The sequence below is a fragment of the Canis lupus genome, chromosome 10 (genome assembly GCF_048164855.1).
Source record: "Canis lupus baileyi chromosome 10, mCanLup2.hap1, whole genome shotgun sequence".
In the NCBI taxonomy this organism is placed as follows: domain Eukaryota; kingdom Metazoa; phylum Chordata; class Mammalia; order Carnivora; family Canidae; genus Canis; species Canis lupus.
In genome coordinates this window covers 55892569-55916016 of record NC_132847.1, presented here as the reverse complement: position 1 = coordinate 55916016, position 23448 = coordinate 55892569, and the positions used below count along the sequence as shown (strand labels likewise).

The 23448-nt window shown below is 41.4% G+C and overlaps 1 protein-coding gene and 1 long non-coding RNA gene across 4 annotated transcripts in view; one reads left to right on the top strand and one right to left on the bottom strand.

The window, feature by feature from the left end:
* DCAF10 (DDB1 and CUL4 associated factor 10) overlaps positions 1-9585 on the bottom strand; it is a 42522-nt gene extending 32937 nt beyond the window's left edge. Inside the window, exon 1 of one of the 2 annotated variants that reach the window (XR_012038294.1) lies at positions 8963-9585. Coding sequence is in view for 1 of the 2 variants with exons in the window: in XM_072842010.1 (XP_072698111.1) it covers positions 8963-9519 (557 nt within the window). In the remaining variant the exon portion in view is untranslated. The remainder of the gene's footprint in view (positions 1-8962) is intronic. The other variant, XM_072842010.1, reaches the window with a different exon arrangement.
* Positions 8513-12775, top strand: LOC140641709 (uncharacterized). Of its 2 annotated transcripts, XR_012038300.1 has the most exons (4): positions 8513-8610; positions 8766-9695; positions 10655-10817; positions 12079-12775. It is a non-coding gene; the product is annotated as an uncharacterized lncRNA (long non-coding RNA). The 2 variants fall into 2 exon arrangements; XR_012038301.1 differs by lacking the exon at positions 8513-8610 and having other exon boundaries at positions 8902-9051.
* Positions 12776-23448: the final 10673 nt, after the last annotated feature.

Here is a 23448-nt window from a genome sequence, read left to right as displayed (position 1 = left end):
ATAACTTCTTTTTGCTCATGTTAGAAGCAAATATCTCAAAAACTGAAACTATCTGCTCTTGGCAATAGTAGGAAATGGTACTCTCAAACATTATAGTGGAGCATAAACTGGTACAGCTTAGGTTTGGAGAGTACCTGATGTATCAAACTTTTTTTAATGTGTGTACTTTTTGACTGAGCAATTTTTTATGGGAACTTAATCTAAAGAAATAATCATTTATAAATACAAAGAAGCATATATAAAGATATATTTCACCATAATGAGGAACTGAAAGTAACCTAAATGTACATGAAAGGAGGAATGATTGATTATATAGCCATGATATGTAATACTTTGCAATATGATGCAACATTTATTTTTATTTTATTTTTTAAAAGATCTATTTATTCATGAGAGACACAGAGAGAATGACAGACACATAGAGGGAGAAGCAGGGTCCCGGCGATATGGGACTCGATCCCAGGACACTGGGGACATGACCTGACCCGGAGGCAGACTACTCAATTACTGAGCCACTGAAGTGCCCCTATGGTGCAACATTTAAAAGGAAAGGGATAGTTTCATATGGATATGAAAGAACTCCAAAACATATATATTTTTTGAAAGAGAGAGAGCATACTCCTGAGAGAGAGCTAAGGAGTGAAGTTGGGGAGAAGCGGAGGAAGACGGAGAGAGAGAATCCCAATGCAGGGCTCAATCTCATGCCCCTGAGCAGAAATCAAGAATTAGACACCTAACCCACTGACCTACCCTGGTGCTTCCAAATCATTTTTTAAAAATATTTATTTATTTATTCATGAGAGAGAGAGAGAGAGAGGCAGAGACACAGGCAGAGGGAGAAGCAGGCTTCATGCAGGGAGCCCCATGCAGGACTTGATCCCAGGTCTCCAGGATCAGGCCTGGGGCCGAAGGCGGCGCTAAACCGCTGAGCCACCCAGGCTGCCCCCAAAACATTTTTAAATAAAAGAGCTGGTTGTAGAAAAAACATGCATAGATGAGGCAACTTAGAAAAAAAAAGTCATATATAGCAAAATTATATATTTCTGTATCAATATCTATTAAAATGTACTGCAAAAGGTTTGGCATATATCCTACCAAACCAGTTAGATATAGTCAAACTTAATTTTTCCTTTATGATATTTAGTACTGTCTCATTTCAGACCTTTCCTTTTTTTTTAAGATTTTATTTATATATTAATGAGACAGGCAGAGACATAGGCAGAGGGAGAAGCAGGCTCCCTGCAAGGAGCCCGATGTGGGACTTGATCCTGGATCCCAGGATCACACCCTGAGCCGAAGGCAGACGCTCAACCGACTGGGACACCCAGGCGTCCCTAGTAAATGTTCTTTTAAAATTTTGTTTGTTATTGGTGTACGGAAATGCAATGGATTTTTAAAATTATTTATCCATCAATCTTGCTATTTTAATACTTTATCTGTAAGTTTTATACTTTAGGTTTTGTTGATAATCATACATCTATAAACAAATGCTCTGTTCTTGTTTAATACTTATTTCATTGCTGCACTGGCTAAGACTTTCAGTACAATGTTAAATGCAAATGTGAATGTAATAGGCACTCCTCTCATTCCTGTTTTTTTAAGAATACATTCACCGTTTCATCATTAAAGTACAATGTTTGCTGTAGAGTTTCTTTTCTTTTTTGGGAGTAGATTCCTATTATTGGATTAAGGAAGTTCTACTCAAATTTGCTGTTTTTCCATTAATATATTTTCAGTTGTATAAAATGGTTTCCAACATTTATTGAAATTACCCTAGATTTTTCCTTCAATATGTTAGTGTAGTGATTTACATTATTTTATTTTCTATACTTTTCATTTCTACCATACTGCTTAATTCAGTTGGCTAAAATGGTGGGCTCAATTTCTGGCTTCCCTCCTTTTGTAGATCTTGGTCCTGAAATTTACCTATTGCCTTAATTTTCCAATCTCTTCAAACATAATCTTTTTATACCTTACATTAAATATTTTATATTTCTTCTAGCTTTTCTAATTATTCTCTGTTGAAAGGTTGGTCCAAACCACCTACTCTATTTCTGGAAAGCTACAATCTCTATCTCTTGCATCTGAAATTATGTCCCCTTTTACTCTGAATATGATTTACTTGGGGATTTTTTTTAAGGATTTCATTTATTTATTCATGAGAGACAAAGAGAGAGGCAGACACAGGCAGAGGGAGAAGCAGACTCCATGCAAGGAACCTGATGTAGGACTCAATCCCAGAACTCCAGGATCACGATGCCCTGAGCCAAAGGCAGCCACTCAACTGCTGAGCCACCCAGGTGTCCCTGGGGATTTTTTTTTTTTTTTTTTTTTTTTTAAGATTTTGAGAGAGTGCCTGTGAGAGCAGGAAGAGGGACAAGCAGATTCAGCACCAAGAGCCTGAGGTGTGGCTCCATTCACACACCCGAGTTTGTGACCTGAGCCGAAATCAAGAGTCACTCTGATGCCCAGGGGATTCACTTCATCAATATGAGTGTTTTTCATTTTTATTTGTCTTTTCAAAGACAAGATTTTCTCTGTTGAGTATTTGTATTGAAATTCTACTGTTACTATATTTCCTTCCTTCTGCTTTCTTCAAACTTACTTTGCTATTATTTGCAGATAACTTCACTATTCCCTATTTCAGATGGATACTTAGCTCATTAATTTTCCTTGTCTTCCTTTCCAGTTTATTAATGATTGTAATTTTCCTACTAAGTACAGTTTTACTTACAAGTTTTTTTTTTAATTTTTATTTATTTATGATAGTCACACAGAGAGAGAGGCAGAGACATAGGCAGAGGGAGAAGCAGGCTCCATGCACCGAGAGCCCGACGTGGGATTCGAACCCGGGTCTCCAGGATCGCGCCCTGGGCCAAAGGCAGGCGCCAAACCGAGGCGCCACCCAGGGATCCCTACTTACAAGTTTTTAGACATATGGTACTTTCATTATCACTTAGTGCTAAATATTTCTAATTTCCATTATCATTTATTTGGCCCATATGTTATTTATAAATGTTTTCTTAACTTGAAAACACATGAGGTTTTTCTGGTTATCTTTTTTGTTATTCATTTCTAATGATTACATTGTGTTGAGAAACTCTAATTCTATGATAATCTTTTTTTTTTTAAGATTTTATTTATTTATTAATGAGAGACAGAGAGAGAGAGAGAGAAGCAGAGACACAGGCAGAGGGAGAAGCAGGCTCCATGCAGGGAGCCCAACGTGGGACTTGATCCTGGGTCTCCAGGGTCACGCCCTGGGCTGAAGGCAGAAGCTCAACCGCTGAGCCACCCAGGCATCCCTTCTATGATAATCTTTTGAAATGTGGCCTTATCAGTGAAAATTTTATAAATCTAACATGTGTTTGAAAAAAAAAAGCAAGCAGGAGATAGCTGTTACATATAGTCAAGTATGAGATTTTAAAATGTTTGAAAAAGGGGATCCCTGGGTGGCTCAGCGGTTCAGCGCCTGCCTTTGGCCTGGTACGTGATCCTGGGGTCCCGGAATCGAGTCCCACATCAGGCTCCCTGCATGGAGCCCTGCTTCTCTCTCTTCCTGTGTCTTTGCCTCTCTCTCTCTGTCTCTCATGAATAAATAAATCTTTTTAAAAAAATGTTTGAAAAAAATAGATGTTTGACATTCAATAGCAATATAAGTTAACCTATGAATAAAAAATTTAAAACATCTTCAAAATAAACTAACCTATAGATTATAAAAATGTGTGCCAAGTGAAGTTCTAATTAAGTTGCTCATCAAAGTATTCTAGTAATTTCCATTATTTATCAATTTTTGGAAATTGTTGCCATAATCTTTTCTTTGACCCAGATGCCCTTGTCTGCACCATGAATGGATGTAGGAAATTGCATAAAGCCCCTCCAAGAATGTCCACATTAATTAATTTGTAGTGGGGGCACTTGGGTGGCTCAGTCAGTTGAGTGTCTGCCTTGGGCTCAGGTCATGATCTTGGGGTCCTGGGATCAAGCCCCACATCAGGTTCCCTGCTCTGAGGGGAGCCTGTTTTTCCCCTCTCCCTTTCCCTCTGCTGGCTGCTCCCCCTACTTGTGCTCACACTCTCTGTCACATAAATAAATAAAATCTTAAAAAAAAAAATTTAGCTGTCATCTTTGTAAGTAAAAAAATTATTTAACATTAACAGAACTATTCATGGGGCTAAATATTCTTAGCTTTTCTGAAGTATATTAACAATTTTTTAACACTTGCTATTTTGTACATTAAATATGTATTCAATTATATTAATAACTATGCCACAAAACAATCTGTTGATTGTCATGTTTAATTGTACCAGACCTAATCCTTCAGCCCAGATGAGAAGTAATATAATACAGCGGTTAAAAGCATAAGCCAGAATGACCTTCCTGCTTTTGTTTCCTCAATTAAATATTCCTGGTACTGAGATTTATGTTGGTGGTCATTTTCATTAATAAAATGAGTATTGCTGACACCCATGATGGGCAGGTATTCAGTGGGTTTTAGCAAAACGATCCCACTAAATAATGGTGAAATTCAATAGGAATGATAAAATTAGGGATCTGTATCCCAGGAGTACTGACATAAATCATCCCCATAGGCCCCACTCAACTGCTGTGGATTGAAATCTGTCATGGGAGTACACATTATACCAAGAGTATGTTTGGATACTGCCTACAATAGTGTTACTTTCATCTGATTGCCCTGTTCATCTCTCTGGAACTCCCCAGAGGCTGCAGTTCTCACAAATGACTATGTGAGAATGACTCTGAGATTGCCTGTGAAAGGCAGGCAGCCCCACACTTAGGGAAGCCAAATGGTCACTGGGTATTATCTTAAAGATTTTTTGTGGTGGGGAGTGTATCTAGCATGGATAAAGAGCAATTAGAACTGATGTTATAGCTCTCAAGTGAGATGTTTGTTGGCAGCTTGCAGTGCCAGCTCTTAATTCTGTAGTTGGTATATAATGGGTTGCTCTGGGAGGTTCCATGGAAGACATTCAGTGATCTTGGGGCAGTTAACTATTTAACCACTACGGACATATATCAATACTTTAACAACTGGTACAGCTGAAACAATGTGTACTAGCTGAGTATCAGGTCTGAATGCAGTATACTGCTGGTCAGAGCAAGATTTTATTAAGCGGTGGTGTTTATCATATGTTTTGTGTCTACCTGACTGAGGTATACTATAATGTACATTAAAATCTTCCTCTATGATAAATTTGTCCATTTTCTCCTTAAGTTACCAATTTTTGATTCATAGATTTTCAATTTAAAAGACTCATTCAATTCAAAACTGTTTATCTTTCTCGTGAATTGAGCTTTCGTGAACATGATGTGATCTCCTATCTCTAGTAATTTGGCCTTAAATCCTAGTTTGTATAGTAATATAGCTCACCAGCTTTAGAGTGCGTTTGATATATTCTCGTCTATCCTACTGAACATCTAGTACTATTATATTTACTGTAATTAGCAATATTTAGACTTATTTTTGGCCATTCTTTGGTTTTTTATTTATTATACCTTTTCTACTTTTTTTCTTTCCCTTTCTTGTCTTCTCTTGGAATATTTTTTTCTCATTGCACTATTTTTTCCTCGAGTAGTCTGGAAATAATATATCTTTTCTTATCTTTTGGTCTTGCAATCTTGCAAACTTTAATATGCAAACATTAAAAACTACAGTTAATATGTCAAATTCTTCCTGAAGAAAATAAGAAATTTAGAACACCCCTTCAAAATTTATTATTTTCTTCAATTTTAGTTCCATCTTTTTAAATTATCACTCTCATTAAGTACTCCTTTGAAGGTCTTTTTTCTCTAGCTTTTAAGATTTTAATATTTGTTTTAGAGTCACTGTATGCCTAGAAAGGATTCCTGCTTGGGGTCTATTGGGCATCTTAAATCATGATGTTGTGACTTTCTTAAGTTCTTCAAGTTCCCAGCTATTATCTCTTCAAATTGTTTTTTTTTTTTTTTTTTTTTGTTATTTTTCCCATTATCTCATTTTCTTCAGGAGCTGACCAAATATATAGTATGCCTTTTTTGTCTATGCGCCATGTCACTAAACCTCCTTCATATTTCCAATCTCTGCATCTTTCTGGCCTCCAGTCTAGATAATTTCTTCATTTCTATTTTCCAATACTACTCTCTATAGCAGTGCCTGATGTGTTTTCATAAAAGAAAGCCTGACAAATTTCCACATATTATTCTCTAATCTATTAACATCAAATTTCATTTTATAAAATGTCCTCTTAGGAAGTGATACTTCTTTTGATTATATTGTTACTGTAAAAACATTTTTAGAATTCTTTAGAAATTACCTCTACTCCAGGTATCCTTTCATTTCTTTTTTAGTGTCAAATTTTTCCAGTCTGGTCTCTATTAAATTCCTAATTTTAATTCTAACCTTCTGTGTCACTTCTTCTCTGTACTGAGAAGTCCTTATAAATAACAGTGATAATGGTACCCAGTAAGCTGATTTAACCCATATAACTGAAGGATATAAGAAATTATCTCATATAACACAGGTGTCATTTTTCTATAAAATTAAGTCCTATAAAAATCTGAAGCATATTAGACGTAGTAAGAATACTAAAAAATTATAACATTTAACTATTTTCATCTATCACCTTGACACAGATGAAAAAGAATGGCAATGTGTAATATTGGCAAAAGTATGGGGAGACGGGCACTTTCATGTGTGTGTGATAGAATGAGAATTAGCAAAATCTTCACATAGGGGAATTTAATAATAGGTCTCCAAAATCTTCATAACTTTCACCCATTCTAGAGAATTATCATGAGGATATAAATCTAAAAATGTTTCTAGAGGTTTTACTTAAATTAATGAAAAATGTTAAATAATGTAAAAATATATTAACATAGGTAATTCACCATATATTGCATAAAAAAGAACAGGCAACAAAATAACATGATTCCATGTTTATATTAAAATAAACATACGCAGGGGCACCTGGCTGGCTCAGTTGAAGAGCATGTGACTCGATCTCCGGGTCATGAGTTCGAGTTCTACATTGGGTGTAGAGATTACTTAAATAAATACCTTTAAAATATAAACAACACACACACACACAAAATTCCTTGGACAGCCTTTTAAGCTCTGGGATTATAAGTGATGTTTAACTTCTTTCTGTTCATTTATTGCCTAGATTTTCTAGAATGAGTATATATCAATTGCAAATTAAACATTATTAAATTATTTAAGTACCAGAGTGCCTAAATACTTTTTACAAAAATGTTTGTACAGGACTATGTTGTCCTGGTTCAAACAAAACTATCAGTAATATATTCCTCATTCTAATAGCACTGGCAATGGGAATTTCCTCTTCATAACTCATTCTACCCCTCTCATCACGTACCTAAAATCTCACTTCCAAAGAGTAAAAACAGCTATTTCTGAAAGCCTGACAGAACAGATAGGAGGGTGAGAGGAGTTGGGGTATGGAGAAGAAAAGAACTGAATGTTTATGAGGGAGAGATTCTTCCTATTTTGGGAGGAGCTTTAGGAATAGGGCTTTGTTGGAGAGAGCACTAGGGAAGGAAGGTTACATGAATAAACTTTAGTAGTTCCTCCTCCTTACCTGTATTCAGCACATTCATTGCTACAGGTTCCACCCAACTGCTATAAGTAGAAACCCCAGAGATCCTAGTACCAAGTATAATTAGGAAGAAGCAAATGCATCAATGAAGTGGAATATGGTGTACCTCCTCACTGTGATTCCAAATTCTGCTACTTTTCTCCTTCCTAGCACATTTTAGTTTTTTCTTAAGCAAAACATTTTGCCTTGTTAAGCCATCATCTTTCAGCTTCTCTAACATGACATACTGGCCCTCCAACCATAAGTCCTTTGACATACCAATTCCTCCATCTGGACTACTTCTATCTCCTCCCCCACCCTATCTTGGTGAATTCATCTTCTACTCATTTTTTTCTGTTTTTTTGGTTAAATGTCACTTTTACAGCCAAACCTCAAACACCCTGGTGTGTACAGTCGGTTCCTTCAAGCCTTTATCTCGATTTACAAATACACATTATGAAATTTTTAGTACGGTTATTTGGCATGTAGTTGAACCAGTAAGTCCCAAGTTTAGTAAGACTGGTGGTGCCATTAGCTGGTTTGGCTCACCACTGCAACTTCTGCATCTAGAACATAGCAAGTGCTCAACAAGTATTTATTGAATGAGGGAATGAATAAGTGGACAGCTACGCAAATGACTAGAATCCAGAGGCCTTGATTAGGTCGGAGTTATTATATTAACTATCTCCTCTCAGGGTGGGGCTGTGTGTAATTTTCTTCCTTTGTTGTCGAACTTGTTCGTGTATTCACCAAAGTTTTAAAAAAATACATATTATTTTGAAAATTCCTCATAACGCAGAGTAAACCGAGACCGAATAGGAAATATTTAATCTGCCAGGAGGCAGAAGCACGTCGTCCTGGCTGGGGAAGTTCACAAATGCCCCGCATCCCAGGACACCCCGCTGCCGCGTCTTAGTATCCTCCAGGAGCAAAGGAACACGCACACTTGTCCCCTCACGGCAGGTCAGGCACAGAGTACATGGAATCTGCAGGCTCCCTACCCTTGCCAGAAGCTTCGGTGAGAAAAGCGCAAGCCTGGGATGACAGGGAAAGAATGAGCATCTCCTCAGCGCGTAGTTTGCTAGGCCTGTACTGTGTACCAGAGAACCCTAGCTCGGGCCTGGCTCTGGCAGACCCGCGGGGTGACGGGCCCCACGCATTTCTGCTTCACAGAGCTCCGCGTCCCGAGGCGCACAAACGAGTCCCGGGCCTGCCTACCTCCAAGGGCCGGGCCGGGACCTCCAACAGCCACAGAGCGCTTCAGAGAGTGTCGGGGGGCCTGCAGGCCGGCGGCCCCCGAGCGGGCCGCCGCCCACGGGCAGCAGAGGCAGGCGGAGGCGGGCACCCGCCCTCCGAGGGGCCGCGCTTACCCGTCGGGCGAGTACTCGAGGTTGAAGACGGCGCCGTGGGTGCGGGTGCTGAGGTACACCGAGTCCGCGGGATGGATGGAACCATAGAGGTTAGTCATGGTGCGGAAATTGTCCCGCGCCGGGTCCACGAACAGCCCGCGGCCCAGGCTGCGCTCTCTCAGCCACCCGAACAGCCGGGCGCCGGGGCCGCCCAGGCCGACGCCGAGGCCGAGGCCGTGGCGGCCCCGGCTCCCGGCCCTGCAGTCTGGCCCGGGTCGCCGACGCGGCGGGGAGGGCGGTGACGGCTCTCCCTGGGCGGAAGCGGCTGAGGAGTCCAGGGCTCCGGGCGGCCCAAGCTCCCCGACGCGCGCGGCCAGGGGCAGCGAGGGGGCGCCGGGGCGGCGAGGGCTCCGGGAGGGCGACGGGGGAGGGGCTGCGTCAGCCCCGGGCTGCGGCGGAGCGGGCGGGGAAGGGAGCGGCCCGCCGGCTGCCGCCTGCCCCGCGCGGGGTGCCGGCTCCTCGGCCCCGGCTCCGGCCGTCCCATCCTCTCCGGGACTACCGGGCCCGAAGGGAAACATGACCGACGCACCCGCCCCCCGCTCCCGGCCGCTGCCCCGCCGGCAGACACCTCAGCGCTCCCGCTCCAGCCGCCACTTCCGGCGTGCGACCGCCTAACCCCGCCGGCTGGGAAACGCGCGCCGCCGCGACCGCCATCCGTTGGGGACCGCGAAAGCGGGGACACCGCCCATGGCAGGTGCTTTATACCGGGGGCGACCAGCTGTGTCTGAGCGTAACTGGGAGAACTCAGGGCTCGGGCTGCACAGGGCAGTGTTAGCATCAGGGCACCCCTGCGACAGTCTGTAGTTGTCAGTCATCGTGACTGTGTGTCTTGGGGATGCGTGGGCCTGAATAGTCAAAGTGGTGGACCAAGATTATATCCTTATCCCCAATTTACTCTAAGGTCACAAGGGGAAAAAACTTCCATATTATGTGCAGGTCCCACATAGTAAGTGGCACGGTATATTGCCTACTCAGACTGGGAGTCTAGGACTCAAGTTCACCGTTGCCCTAAAAGCCCAGATCTGTGGCGTCTCGGTGGTTCAATCAATGAGTCAAGTGTGGAGCTCTTGATTTCAGCTGAGGTCATTATCTCAGGGTTGTGAGATGGAGCCCTTCTAGGGTACCCCAGCTCAGTGGGAGTCTGCTTGAGATTCTCTCGCTCCTCCTCTCTCTGCCCCTTTCCCCTGCTCTCTTTCTCAAGTAAATTAAAAAAAAAAAAAAAAAAAAAAAAAAAGAAGTCCAGGTCTATACAGAGCCTGGAAAATGGTGTCTATCAGTGCTCTGAATATTTGCCCAACTCCCAGCTACTGCCCAGTAAGGTCAAGATTTTATCAAGGCCGAAGTCTTCCTCTCCTCAGGAAGGAGCATATATCCAGCAGGAGTCACTGAGTGGAGCTGGAGACCTAAATCAAATCAACCTTACAAGCAACAGAGCCCCAGGTCAAATCCTGCTTACATGTTTCAGGCAGGGCACGGACGGCATGACGGGTGCAAGGCCCTTCACCAGGGCTGTTAGAGATCAATATACAGAACTCATTTGTAAAAGAGTTAATGGGAACTGATGTGTGTCTTGGGAAGGGAAGGAGAGTCTACAATAAAGCAAGGCTTGAGGTACAAGGGAAAGGTGGATATAAGAACTGACAACTCTTCTAGGCCTTGATCAAGAGCTATGTTGTAGAAGGCTCACATGTGATGACTGAGGAGGAACCTGGAGGATCTTTGTAGAAGAGCTATCCTGTGAGGACAGATCTGAAGGATCTCTACAGTAAGAATGAGATTCAGAAAGGGCTGAACATTCAGCAGGTCCTCCCATCAGGTAAGTTAGTTCTTCAGCTATTGTCCATGAGCTGATTGAAAAAAAAGGCAAAAACCAAGCATCTTGAATTCAGAGATCAGGCATCCATTCCTCTGGAGATGCTCTCCATGTTGCTCCACAATGTAGACGGTGTAGAAGTCTATTTTGTAATTAAATAATGTCCCTTAATGACCCCCAACTTCTGGCTGCTTAATAGAGGCCCCCTGTTTGGCCTCTAAATTATGGCCAATGGCTAAAATTTTATGGTGACCATTTACCAATACTATTTTTTAATAGGTTAAGTAAAACAATTTTAAAAGTTACATACATATTCCGAAGTATTTATAATATAGTTCCAACAGAAAAATACAAGCTCTGCAATGAAAGTTTGTGCTGCCTCAAGGTAACAGATTTCACAGTTCAGGCAATTCAAAATTAACACAGTATAGTGGTAATAGTAGTAAAAGTGGTTAAGAAATATTCACTAACAATTTAGAGAATCTAGAGAAGCCAAATGGGAAGAAAAAATTTTGTAGGTTTGCATGTACCGCTATCAGCTAGAAAATAAGAATGATTCTTGAGATGCTAACCAAAAAAAAAAAGGGGGGGGGCAGTAGCAGCTGTAACACAAAACAAGTCATTCAGTAATGCTAAAGGTTTTGTTTTCTTTCTTTCTTATGCTTCTATTTAAAATGTGAGTCCTCACTTATCAAATATTTTTTGCTAAAACCTAAAATAATAAATTATTTAAGGACTAAAATTCTATTGAGATGACCATGATTTTACAACCCATCAGTTAAAAAAAATTTACTAGAAGTTAATTGAGAAGGCACTAAAGTAAACTTTCTGTGACTGCTATTTACCCACTGCCTTTGAGAGCCTTCAAACACAACCATGTCAACAGGAATGACTGCAAATCACAGTTTATACAGACCAATTTCTATGTAACACTATTTCTGAGTACTAAAAAACTTTCAACTTCAACAGCTCAGCTTCACAGATATCAGTTCATCAGAAATGCCTAAGCATCCTCTGAATTTCTTTCCCTTGATGTTCCTTTCAGATCACAACACAAGGAAGCAATTGGCAAATGTTTCCCCTAAGCCCAGTATCACATGTCCCTGGATACTCCCAACACTTAGGATCTATCTCATTGAGCAGACAGAAAGCCAATTCATTTACTCTCTTCCCTATCTACTGACTAGATGTTTTTAAAAAATTACTTCCTAAGTGATGCCTTATAATATCATGTGCCTGAAATAACGCTGGTCTTTCTGTTTAGGCTTTATACTTTGGGAGCAGCAGATTCACTCCTGATGTCTTTGACATCATTCTTTATTGGGAACAAGATTGACAAAATGAGCAAGGCAGATGGACAAGGCAAAAAAAAGGCTGAAATGGCAGCGATATCCCAGGCATTTTCCCGATTGAAGCCATGCATCTCGAGCTTTTTGAAATGGTCATCTATTACATCATCAGCTTGGGAAATAAGAAGTACAAACTCCAGCATTGCCTTTGCCCGAGCAGAGAGGTTAGACTTTCTCCACTTCACGCAGACCTGCAAGAAAACACACGGTCAAAAGCAGAATCTCTGTTCATCACAATACAGCCGAGAAAACAAAAGGCCTAACAAAATGAAAAGACCCAAGGTTAGAATAAAGGGGCAAAGTCAGGACAAAATAAACTTTCCGGTGTGATGCAAACCTGAAACTCTGGCTCAACCCCACCTCTGCAAAGAAGTCTTCTTTGCTCACTCAGCTACAAGCTCCTCTAAATACTCATGGCACCAAAAATCTCAGAACCAAGACTCAGAGACTCTAAGTACATAAAGACTCCAAATCCAAACTTTTTCTTATGAGTAAAGTGAAGCTCAGATCCCTTTGTCCCCAATTAATCCCACACAAGACATAATATATGTAAAATTAATAGCTAACACTCAGCAATTACTATGTGCTAATAAGAATGTGCTCAATGCTTCATATTCATTTTGTTATTGCTTACAAAAATCCTAGGAAGTAGTATTTTTATTATTGTCCCCATTTTATTGGCAAAGAAACTAAAGCTCAGAGAGGTCAAGTGACTTCCCCAAGGTCATAGAGTTAGAAAGAGGCAGAGCTGGGAACTGACTCTAACTGTATTTGATTCCAAAGATTTTATTTATAATCATTACCCTTGCTCAAGAAAAATGCTGAAAACCACCAAACACCTAAGAGTAGAATAGTTCAGCAAACCATGGTATGACAGCCCACACTATGGCCACCAGAGAAGCAATGATCTTGGATGAACAAAGGTCTGGCAAGTAGACAGGAGGTTCTCAGCACAGCAAAGGGGGAGAGGATGTACCCATCCCAAAATTATCTTCAGGCTGGCACCTGAAGCCCTTTAGGAACAGTTTACAAGGTCTCCACTCAGGTGGGCTCAGGATGGTAAGCTGGGGGGTGGGAAGACTGATGACCCTCGACCTCAGGAATAAATGCAGAGAACTGATGTTTCTGTTCCCTGGCCCAGAGGATCAGGAATTTCAGCATAGGGATCAGGACTTTTTAAGTTTGGTGGTGACAAACCCATGTTTGCTGTGTCTTTACCCTTAGTTCATTTCTCTGTGAAGAATTAGCATGACCTCTGACACCCAAGGGCCTGGCTTTGGATGAAGGAGATAGTAAGTTGTTGGCTGGGGGAGTGAGACCCATTTCACAACCCCTCTTGGTGGGAAAGATAAGATGGAGGCAGTTCTAGAAATGAGAGGCAGACAGGTACACCTTGGGGCCAGCAGCAAGAAATAAAAGAAAACCTAAGAAACTGGTTTGGGCCCATGAGGAATAATTAGTGGCTAAATTCACACTGGCAAATGCAAACAATATAATGTAACAGAAACAGTGCAAGCTTTGAAAATGGACTGTCATATTCTACAATTTTTTAAAATTTTTATTTATTTATGATAGTCACAGAGAGAGAGAGAGAGAGGCAGAGACACAGGCAGAGGGAGAAGCAGGCTCCATGCACCAGTAGCCCGATGTGGGATTCGATTCCGGGTCTCCAGGATCGCACCCTGGGCCAAAGTCAGGCGCCAAACCGCTGCGCCACCCAGGGATCCTGGACTGTCATATTCTAGTTGCATGCTCCATGTTAAGTGACAGCACTGAACGTCAAGGATAAAATGGTTATAATAAGGCTCAACTTGGAGAGGAAGCTGTATGCATTTGAGAGGTCTGTCAGGTATCCAGGATCAGGTCTGCCACAAACCTGGGGCTCAGCTAACCCCTAGTCCCAAACATCATGTACACAAAGAAAGAAGCAGGTGGGCACAGTGATGAGACTGGAAGGGAACTCAAGCAATGGGAAGAGCTCAGGGGTGGGGGGCTTGGGGAGAAGCAGGTGTTCCCTGCACCACATAGTGGCATGGACCTTTCCTTTTCCTTAGATATGAAGATGCCCTGAAACTGGCACAGGGGAGGGACATGGACACCAGCCTGGTCAGAGAGCACTGGGTTCTTCGAGTAGACCCTGTACCAGGTACTGTGGACGACCATGCTGTATGGGCACCTGTTGGCCAGGCTGGTCAACTATAATGATGAGTTCCTTGTCAACTCAAATGAGCTGGCTTAGGAAGGGAGGGGAGAGGACCTGTCCATAAGCCTTGGATATCAGGTCAGAAGAACCTAGACAGGTTCAGCCATATTTTTTAAAGGTTTTATTTATTTATTCATGAGAGACAAAGAGAGAAAGAGAGAGAGACAGACAGACAGACACAGGCAGAGGGAGAAGCAGGCTCCATGCAGGGAGCCCGATGTGGGACCCAATCCCAGGTCTCCAGGCTCATGCCCTGGGCCGAAGGCAGCACCACACTGCCGAGCCACCAGGGCTGCCTGGATCAGCCATATTTTAGCAACAGATTTGCCCACCTTCTCACCTACCCCTTCACTTAAGCATTCATTCCCAGTCTCTTGCTATCAACTACGCTATTTATTTTCTTCATAATACTCAACACTTCTGAAGTTAACCTGTTCTTTTATTTTCTTTAGTTGTTCATTCTTTTCTCCTCTCTAAAATACATCTGAAAGCCTAGAAATTTTTCTGACTTGTTCAAAGGAGTGCCTGACATATAGGGGTTGCTCTGAAAATATGTGTTGAATATATTACTAAAGTTCCAGAAACAATTTCTGAGGCCCACCAGGTACTGGACTAACACATTCAAAAGAGGAAGGAAAAAGAAAAAAGACCTCCTAACCTCAGGGGACCTACTACATGGGGATAGGGAGAGGCAGGGAAGGAAGGAATTCATTTTGGCACTGGTAACATTCTGGGAACTTTACATATGTAACCTTATTTCATCCTTGTACCAGCACTACAGAATGGGTATTAATACCATTTTACTAATAAGGAAACCAAAGCTCTGAGACATTTAAGTACTTGTTGAGGTTCATGTGCATCATTTGTGGCAGAACTCAGATGTGAACACAGGATCTATCTCTTCCCACCAGGAGACAGGAGCTGTGGAAGCTGTGAAAAGGTAGGGCAGTCAGCACTCTGTATGCCACTGGAAAAGGACAGATGAAGGATGCTGTGGGGGGTCACAGAAGAAAATATCTCTTAAGTAAAGACAGGTGAGATGGACTTTGAAGGAAAGATCAGATTCACAAGGCATGGACAGGAGGAAAGGCATCTCAGGGGCACAACAAAGGGTGGACAAAGGTAAAGAGTGAATAAATCATGAGACCTGAGTGATTCAGAGTAGAATTAGGTCTACTTTCATTCCAACAGATGGAACACACAGAGAGGCTGAGGGAAATGAGGCTGGGAAGGCAGGCTGGTGTCAGGCCACAGAGTCTCATTGTGACATGCTGTCTCCTCTTCAGTAACAGAATCCCTTCATTTTAGCCATGCATATGAGTACACAGCCTCCCTTGCAGCTAAGTGTGATCATGTGATTAAGTTCTGGCCAGTGGGATGTAGACAGAAGTGATGTGTGTGACTTTCATGTCATTACCCTAAAGGAAAGGAATGTGTATCCATAAATGCCCCTTCTTGCTCTTTTTGCTGGTAGCAGTGGTGAATCAGCATGAACATGTAGGCAAGGGCAATCCCACACAGTAAACAACACTAATTTGGTCCTTAGCAGCTTACATAGGGACTGTAAGGTGAGAAGAGAGAAAATAAAAATCTTGTATAAACCACTGTATCTTTGGGTGTGGATAACAGCAACCTACCTTGAATCCTAAGTAAGAAACCCATGATTGCCAGGCTGAAGTCCCTGAACTTCATTTAGGGGGTTATAGGGAGCCAGAGGGCTTTTAAGCCCAACATAAGAAAGATGAACCACAGTCATTACCTAACTTATTTTGGTTCTATATTGACAGTTATATAGTTAAATTCAGAACCCAGCTTCAGAATCCAAAGGATGTCTCAACAAACTAGTCTTTCTTAACTTCTTTCTAGCTCCACAGTAATGTGGAACTATGTGAGAAGAAACTCTAGCAAGCAAGCATCTGGATTTCATCTAAGAATGATTTAGCACTGTTTTTCTATTTACCTGTTTCCTTGTTGTATGTAGCATTGTAATAAGCAAAGAAGGCTCTGAATTCCAATGGCCAGTGAGACAACATTTTGAAAATATTTGGTAAAAATCCTGTCCGCAGGAAGAAGCACCATGGAAACATAAAATGAAAATTAAGAGCAGAATAGGTGGGACACCTAGGTGGCTCAGCAGTTGAGCATCTGCCTTCCACTCGGAAGGTGATCCTGGGTCTGGGGATCGAGTCCCGTATCAGGCTCCCTGCAAGGAAGCCTGCTTCTCCCTCTAGCTAGGTCTCTGCCCCCCCCCCCCGCCTCTCTCTTTCTCTCTGTCTCTCATGAATAAATAAATAAAAATCTAAAAAAAAAAAAAGAGCAGAATAGGTAACAGTAACTGCTAGTCACTATACTGTCAGTTGAATGCCAGATGCTATCATGGGAAGGCCACAGCCTTGGTGTCGAAGTACCCACACATACCTTCTTCACCTTTTAGGGTATTTTTATAACTTATAGTGTTACTTCTAAAGGTACTTGTGATTTTTTGATAAGTAATTTTGTGAAATTTAGACAGTGAATGTTATAACTAAACCAAAAGACACTTCTTAGAATTTAAGCTTTACTGATTTACCTTTTTACAGAGGGCCTGGTGGTGCTCATTTCTTTCTTCATCTTTTTTTTAAGAGGCTCCACTGGGTGTGGAGCCTCAACGTGGGGCTTGAACTCACAATCCTGAGATCAAGACCTGAGCTGAGATCAAGAGTTGGACACTTAATTGACTAAACCACCCAGGTGCCTGATGCTCATTTATTTCTAAGAATTAAATTAATAAGAAGCCTTGATACTAGTAAAGTACTTTGTTTTTTTTGTTTTGTTTTAAAGATTTTATTTATTTATTTGAGAGGGGGAGAGGACAAGAGTGAGACAGGGGGCGGGGAAAGGAGAGGGAGAAGCAGACTCCCCACTAAGGGAGCCCAACTTGGGGGCTCAATCCCAGGACCCCAGGATCATGACCTGACCCAAAGGCAGACGCTTAACTGACTGAGCCAGGCAGGTGCCCCTAGTGAGGTACTTTGTAACGTTCTTTCATACATCCCTCTCCATAACTCTGTAAGGTAAGGAAGGCAGTTATCACTATCCCCAGTTTACAAATAAGGAAACTAAGGCCTAGAGAGGTTGACTTGGCCATGACAAGGCCATGCCAAAAGTAAGAGGCAGCCTTGGAATTTTGACATTGGCTTTTCAGTATTTTTCCTTTTTTTTTTTTTTTTTTTTTTTCAGTATCTTTCCTAATGGGATGTTATAGCAGACAACTATTGGCTCCATTGTTGTGAAGCTCCAACTAATGGCTTCAGCAGCCATTTCTCCCCTCCTCCCTTGACAACAGAACCTGGATATTGTTCAGATACCAGACTGCCACTGGTTTCAGGGAAGGTTAAGCCCTTCTCTAACCCTAGTGGGTGAATCCTGATTGGTCCAAACCAATTATGGTTATTCTATTCCAATTCTTGGTGATTGGTCTAGGAATGGGCATGTGACACCTACTGAATAAAAAATAAGGGGACATCAGCTGGGAGCTTTCTTCTCACTCTAAAAATAATATGAGGAAGAGGTGCATTCTCCTAACCCCTGGAAGGATGTGATGTATTCTGCTACTATATGGCAATCTAGTGACCAGGAGGGGACAAGAGTCATCACACCGAGGAAGACAGAACCAAAAAATGCTAAGAACCTCATCCTGCTCTACCACTTAGCCACTGGATTAAATAACTCAGGAATCATCCTGTTGTTATATGGGACACTGAACTGTCCTTACAGTTACATGAACTGGACTGGGTTTTGTTACCTATAGTTGAAAGCATCCTGATGAAAGATGCTAATAGTCTGTTACTGAGCTAGAAGACATATTATAAAGAACCATATAGGGATCCCTGGGTGGCGCAGCGGTTTGGCGCTTGCCTTTGGCCCAGGGCGCGATCCTGGAGACCCGGGATGGAGTCCCACATTGGGCTCCCGGTGCATGGAGCCTGCTTCTCCCTCTGCCTATGTCTCTGCCTCTCTCTCTCTCTCTCTGTATGACTATCATAGATAAATAATAAAAAAAAAATTTAAAAAAAAAAAAAAAGAACCATATATATATATATATATATATATATATATATATATATATATATATATATATATATACCAGCTGGGGGCAGGGATTAGGAAGTAGAGAGGAATGGACAGGTGAAAGTGGTACTGAGTTAGAGGCTGAGGGCTCCAAACCTTTCCCAATGGAGCAGGTGGATTTTTATCTTTTTTATATAATGGGCTTCCATACAAGATTTTGTTTGGAAAAAAAATCCTCTAAGTTCTACCACCAAGTTTGAAAAATAAAAGCTTACAACAAATGTCTATGCTCAAAGAAGGGTCTTGTAATTTGGCAACATAGAGTACCAATATTAAAAAGTACCCTAAGGAAAAAATTCAGGCATGTTCAAGAAAGAAATGCACAAATATCTAAGTGTCCAAGATTGGGAGACTGCTGAAATAAATTAAAATATCTGTATTATACAATAATATTTTATGCAGCCACTAATTATAATGATGTTTTGACCTATAAGATGTCCATGATAACATGATTTAATTTTAAAAAGCTACATGTATATGGGCGCCTGTCTGGCTTAGTTGAAGAGCATGTAACTTCTGATCTTAGGGTTGTGAGTTCAAGCCCCACGCTGGGTGTAGAGATTACTTAAATAAGTAAATAAACTTTTAAAAAGTTACATGTATATGCATACAAAGAAAATAAGAAAACACATCAGAGGGGATCCCTGCGTGGCTCAGCAGTTTAGCGCCCTGCCTTTGGCCCAGGGTGTGATCCTGGAGTCCTGGGATTGAGTCCCGCATTGGGCTCTCGACATGGAGCCTGCTTCTCCTTCCTCCTGTGTCTTTGTCTCTCTCTCTCTCTCTCTCTGTCTATCATAAATAAATAAGTAAGTAAGTAAATAAATAAATAAATAAATCTTAAAAAAGAAAAGAAAAGAAAACACATCAGAATGCTAATAGTAGATGACCTGGGTAGAATCAGATAGATGTTTTATTATTTTTGAATTTTCTCCTTACTTTTCTTATTTTTCAGCATGTAATTCTAAGAAGCAGCAAGACATCTCTCATATTGTTTAAGCAGATAGCATGTATCTCAGTGGAAAAATCTCTACACCATATTATAGTGCTAAAGGAAACTATAAACAAACTTCACAGGTGGCAGAGGACAGAGTGACAAAGAAGGGTCCCAGAACATAAGAGCCTGTGCCTAAGAGGAAAAAAATTGTCCTTCTCATTGGGATACAGCTGGACCCCAAAGGAAGCCACAGAAAACTTGGGCAGACTAGGGCAACCAGTTCCAGGGCTTCCATTGCAGCCAACCCAGTCTGCACTGGCTGACTCCCTACACGAGGGGAGGGTCTCACCCCCTTTTCTACCTCCTTCATGAGCTCTACAATGTCAAAAGACCAGTCCTTCTTGTAGGGAATGGGGTACAAGCTGATGGGTTTGGACTCCTCTTCCTGCTGAGTCTCATAAAGACTCAAGGTCAGGATTACCACAGGCAACTTTTCCCAAACGCTGTTTGTCACAAGGTAAAGACAAGACTACAGGAAACAGAGACAGGTTTGGATGGGCTACTGAAGGACTGGCTTGGATGGCCAGTATACCTGGGCCTAAAGGAAAAAGATGGCAAATAGGTTCCACCTCCTGGCACAACTCCCACTGATTATAAATCTCGTCTTGAGCAATCATGAAAGGGATTCTGGGCTCAGTAAGAGATAATCAGTAATGTCTGACATGGGTAGGTGACATGAGGCAAGGTGCCCAAGTAGTATTATTTTAAAGAGGTCAGATAAATGTTTGAACCTCTGGGTTCAAACACAGAACTGTCTGATTCCAAAGTCTATGTTCTTCCTACTTTGTAGTACTGTCTCTTTTTTTAAAAGTCTAACTAAAAAATGTCAAAAAAACAATATTCTAAAAGAAGAATGGGAAACAAACACATAAATTTGAATGAGCAGCTCCTTTGTGCCTTTTACCACACAAAGTTCTAAGAGGGGTGTGCTTTTCTAGAAAGTGTGTGGTTGGGTTTATCTATGAAAGATAGTGTAATGTAGGGCTGTCTGAAGCCAGAATGCTGGATCCAAACCCTGACTAAGCAAATAGGTGAGCAGAAGCAGGTTCCTCAGCTTCATCTATAAAGTATAGATAGTAATATCAAATTCAGATATTCAATTCAGAGCTGTTATGAGGACTTAATGAGTTAATACATATAAAGCTTTTAAAATAGAGCCTTGCTCTTAGTATACACTGTAAATTAAAGGAGATGTTACAGGTTTAAAATAAGGGTTCAATGAAAGTATACTGGGGCACACTTAAAAATCTATCAATTGACATTTGCTTACATATTCGATACTAGACCCACAGAAAAGATTTGGACAACTCCTCTCACACCCTCTAGGAACCCAGGATGGGCTGTATCTCCTGTAGCAGCCCACGTGCCTGACATTCACATTCACATTTGACAACCTACTGAAGGGGAAGGTCTAGGCTGTCAGACTTTGTAGCTTTTTAATTTCAGCCTCCCCTACCCACTAGGTGGATGGGACAAGTATCTGAATAACCAGGCCATAGACCAGCCATTAGGCTCCCAGGCCAAAAAGCCCTATCCACATAGATTCATACTCTATGAATTGGGAAATCAGAAGTTAGTTAGCTGGCAATGAGAGTTTGGGCTGAAAAGTATGATACAAGGCAAGGCCACTGGAATCATGATGGGCATGAGTACACCAGAGTGAGAGAGAAATCATGAATAAGCAACAGTTATGAGGGAGAGAAAAAATTTAGGGTGGAGGGTAAGGAAGAAAGTTGGTGGTAGGAGGAAATGCAGATAGATAACAAAGACAAAAGGCAGTTGAGACTTGTTCATGGCAGAGTTCCCAGGATCCTGCTGCAGATGTCCCTTGAAGTACCAGAATGAACTCTGAGTTTCATTTCCCATGTGGCATAATTGCTTGGTTTCCAATACTTAAGAGGGCATTGACAAGAAGAATCAGAGATAACAACCAAGAAAGCAAATGTATCATTCCAATCAGGGAACCTTCTGTAACTCAAAGAAAACAATGTAGTCAGGAGTGAAATGGCCCTACCATATAAACTTAAAATAAAAAGCAAACACTCATAAAATACTTAGTACATGCCTAATATTATTCTGGCTGCCACACATATGTATTTGTATATATCTTCCTCTACCCACTAGCTGGATGGTGGGGAGATCTCTCTCTCTCTCTCTCTCTCTCTCTCTCTCTATATATATATATATATATATATATATATATATATATACACATATATATGTGTGTGTAATTTTTAAAGATTTTACTTATTTATTAGAGAATGAGCATAAGTGGGGGGGAGGGGCAGAGGGAGAGGGAGAAGCAAACTCTCTGCTGAGCACAGAGCCTGATGCAAGACTCAATCCTAGGACCCTGAGATCATGACCTGAGTCAAAGGCAGATGCTTAACTGACTGAGCCACCCAGGTACCCCACTGGCTGCTTTATATTAATTCAAAACTCAAGTTATGTTGTTATATTATTATCCCAATTTTAGAGATGAGAAAACACAACCACAAAAGAGGTAAGTCACAGCACCTGCAAGTGGTAGTGACAGGATTCAAATCTAGGCAGTCTAGCTCCAGAGTCCACAATCATAATCATGTGTTGTGCTATGTTTAGAGCTCACTGGCAAGGATGGCCACTACTTTTTCAAGCCTCTAAGGGGGTGCCTGGGTGGCACCTTGGTTAAACATCTTACTCTTAGTTTTGGCTCAAATCATGATGTCAGGCTTATGATTCTGAGTCCTGCATGGAGCCCCATGTCAGCCTCTACACTCCACACTCAGTGGGAAGTCAGCTTGAGATTCTTTCCCTCTCTCTCTTCCTCTACTCCCCCCTCCCCACCAACCCATACATGCTTTCTCTCTCACTCTTAAATAAATAAATAAATAAATAAATAAATAAATACTCTTTAAAATAAATTTTAAAAGGCAGCCCCAGTGGCCCAGGATTTTAGCGCCACCTTCAGCCCAGGGCATAATCCTGGAGACTCTGGGATCAAGTCCCATGTCAGGCTCCCTGCATAGAGCCTGCTTCTCCCTCTGCCTATGTCTCTGCCTCTGTCTCTCTCTCTCTCTCTCTCTCTCTGTCTCTCATGAATAAATAAATAAAATATTTTAAAAATTAAAAAAAAATACAACCCCTAAATTCCAAGTCACTCTATAAATCTCAGGTCTGGTCCTCCTTTTCCCCTAAACACTTGTAGACATTTTCATTGTGAACCTTTGAATAACCAGAATACTATTAAAAAGAACAACTTCCCTGTGAGTAAAGTACCACACCAGGCTTATTGGTAGGAGTTTTATAGACATTGTCTTGGAACATTAATATCACCACTGTATTTCTCCCTACCGGGGCAGCCTGACTCAGCTACCCTGAAGGAGAGCCAGCTCAGTAATGCCATTTGCTCTTTCTAAAGGAGATGAATGTCGAAGTTCAAAATGAGGCCTGCTGTTAGCCTAATGATGAGCTGTAGTAGTCATCCCTGAATTTTAGATACCTGAGACAGTGGAAAGGCAGGTGTATCCTTGTTCTGGGCACACTGCCCAGTTTATTTCTGGTTTGATTATAAATTAAAATAAAAGCAACCCAAAGGTGATACTATTCTTGCCAACCTTTGAACCTACAGTGGAGGTTCTGGATTAACTCATCAGAAATTGAAATTTTCAGGTGAAATCTGATTATTGAGGGTTAACTCAACTGTTTTTCCCATGAGTGTACATGGGGCAGCACCAGTGCCCACAGAAGCTGTATATTGACTACATGGAAGTTCATTATATGAACCTGTCAACTTTTATATACTTAGAATCATTCATAATAAAAAATTAAAAGCTAAACTTAAATTATTTTTTAAAAACCTGTGGAACAAGTACACACAGACACAAAAGTCTGCAAGTTGTTAGCTCACAAATGCTAGCTTAAAAAGCCAACTACAAAAGCATTTGAGTTATGAACATGGGCACAGTACTTGAATTCTTAGGTAAATAAATAAATAAC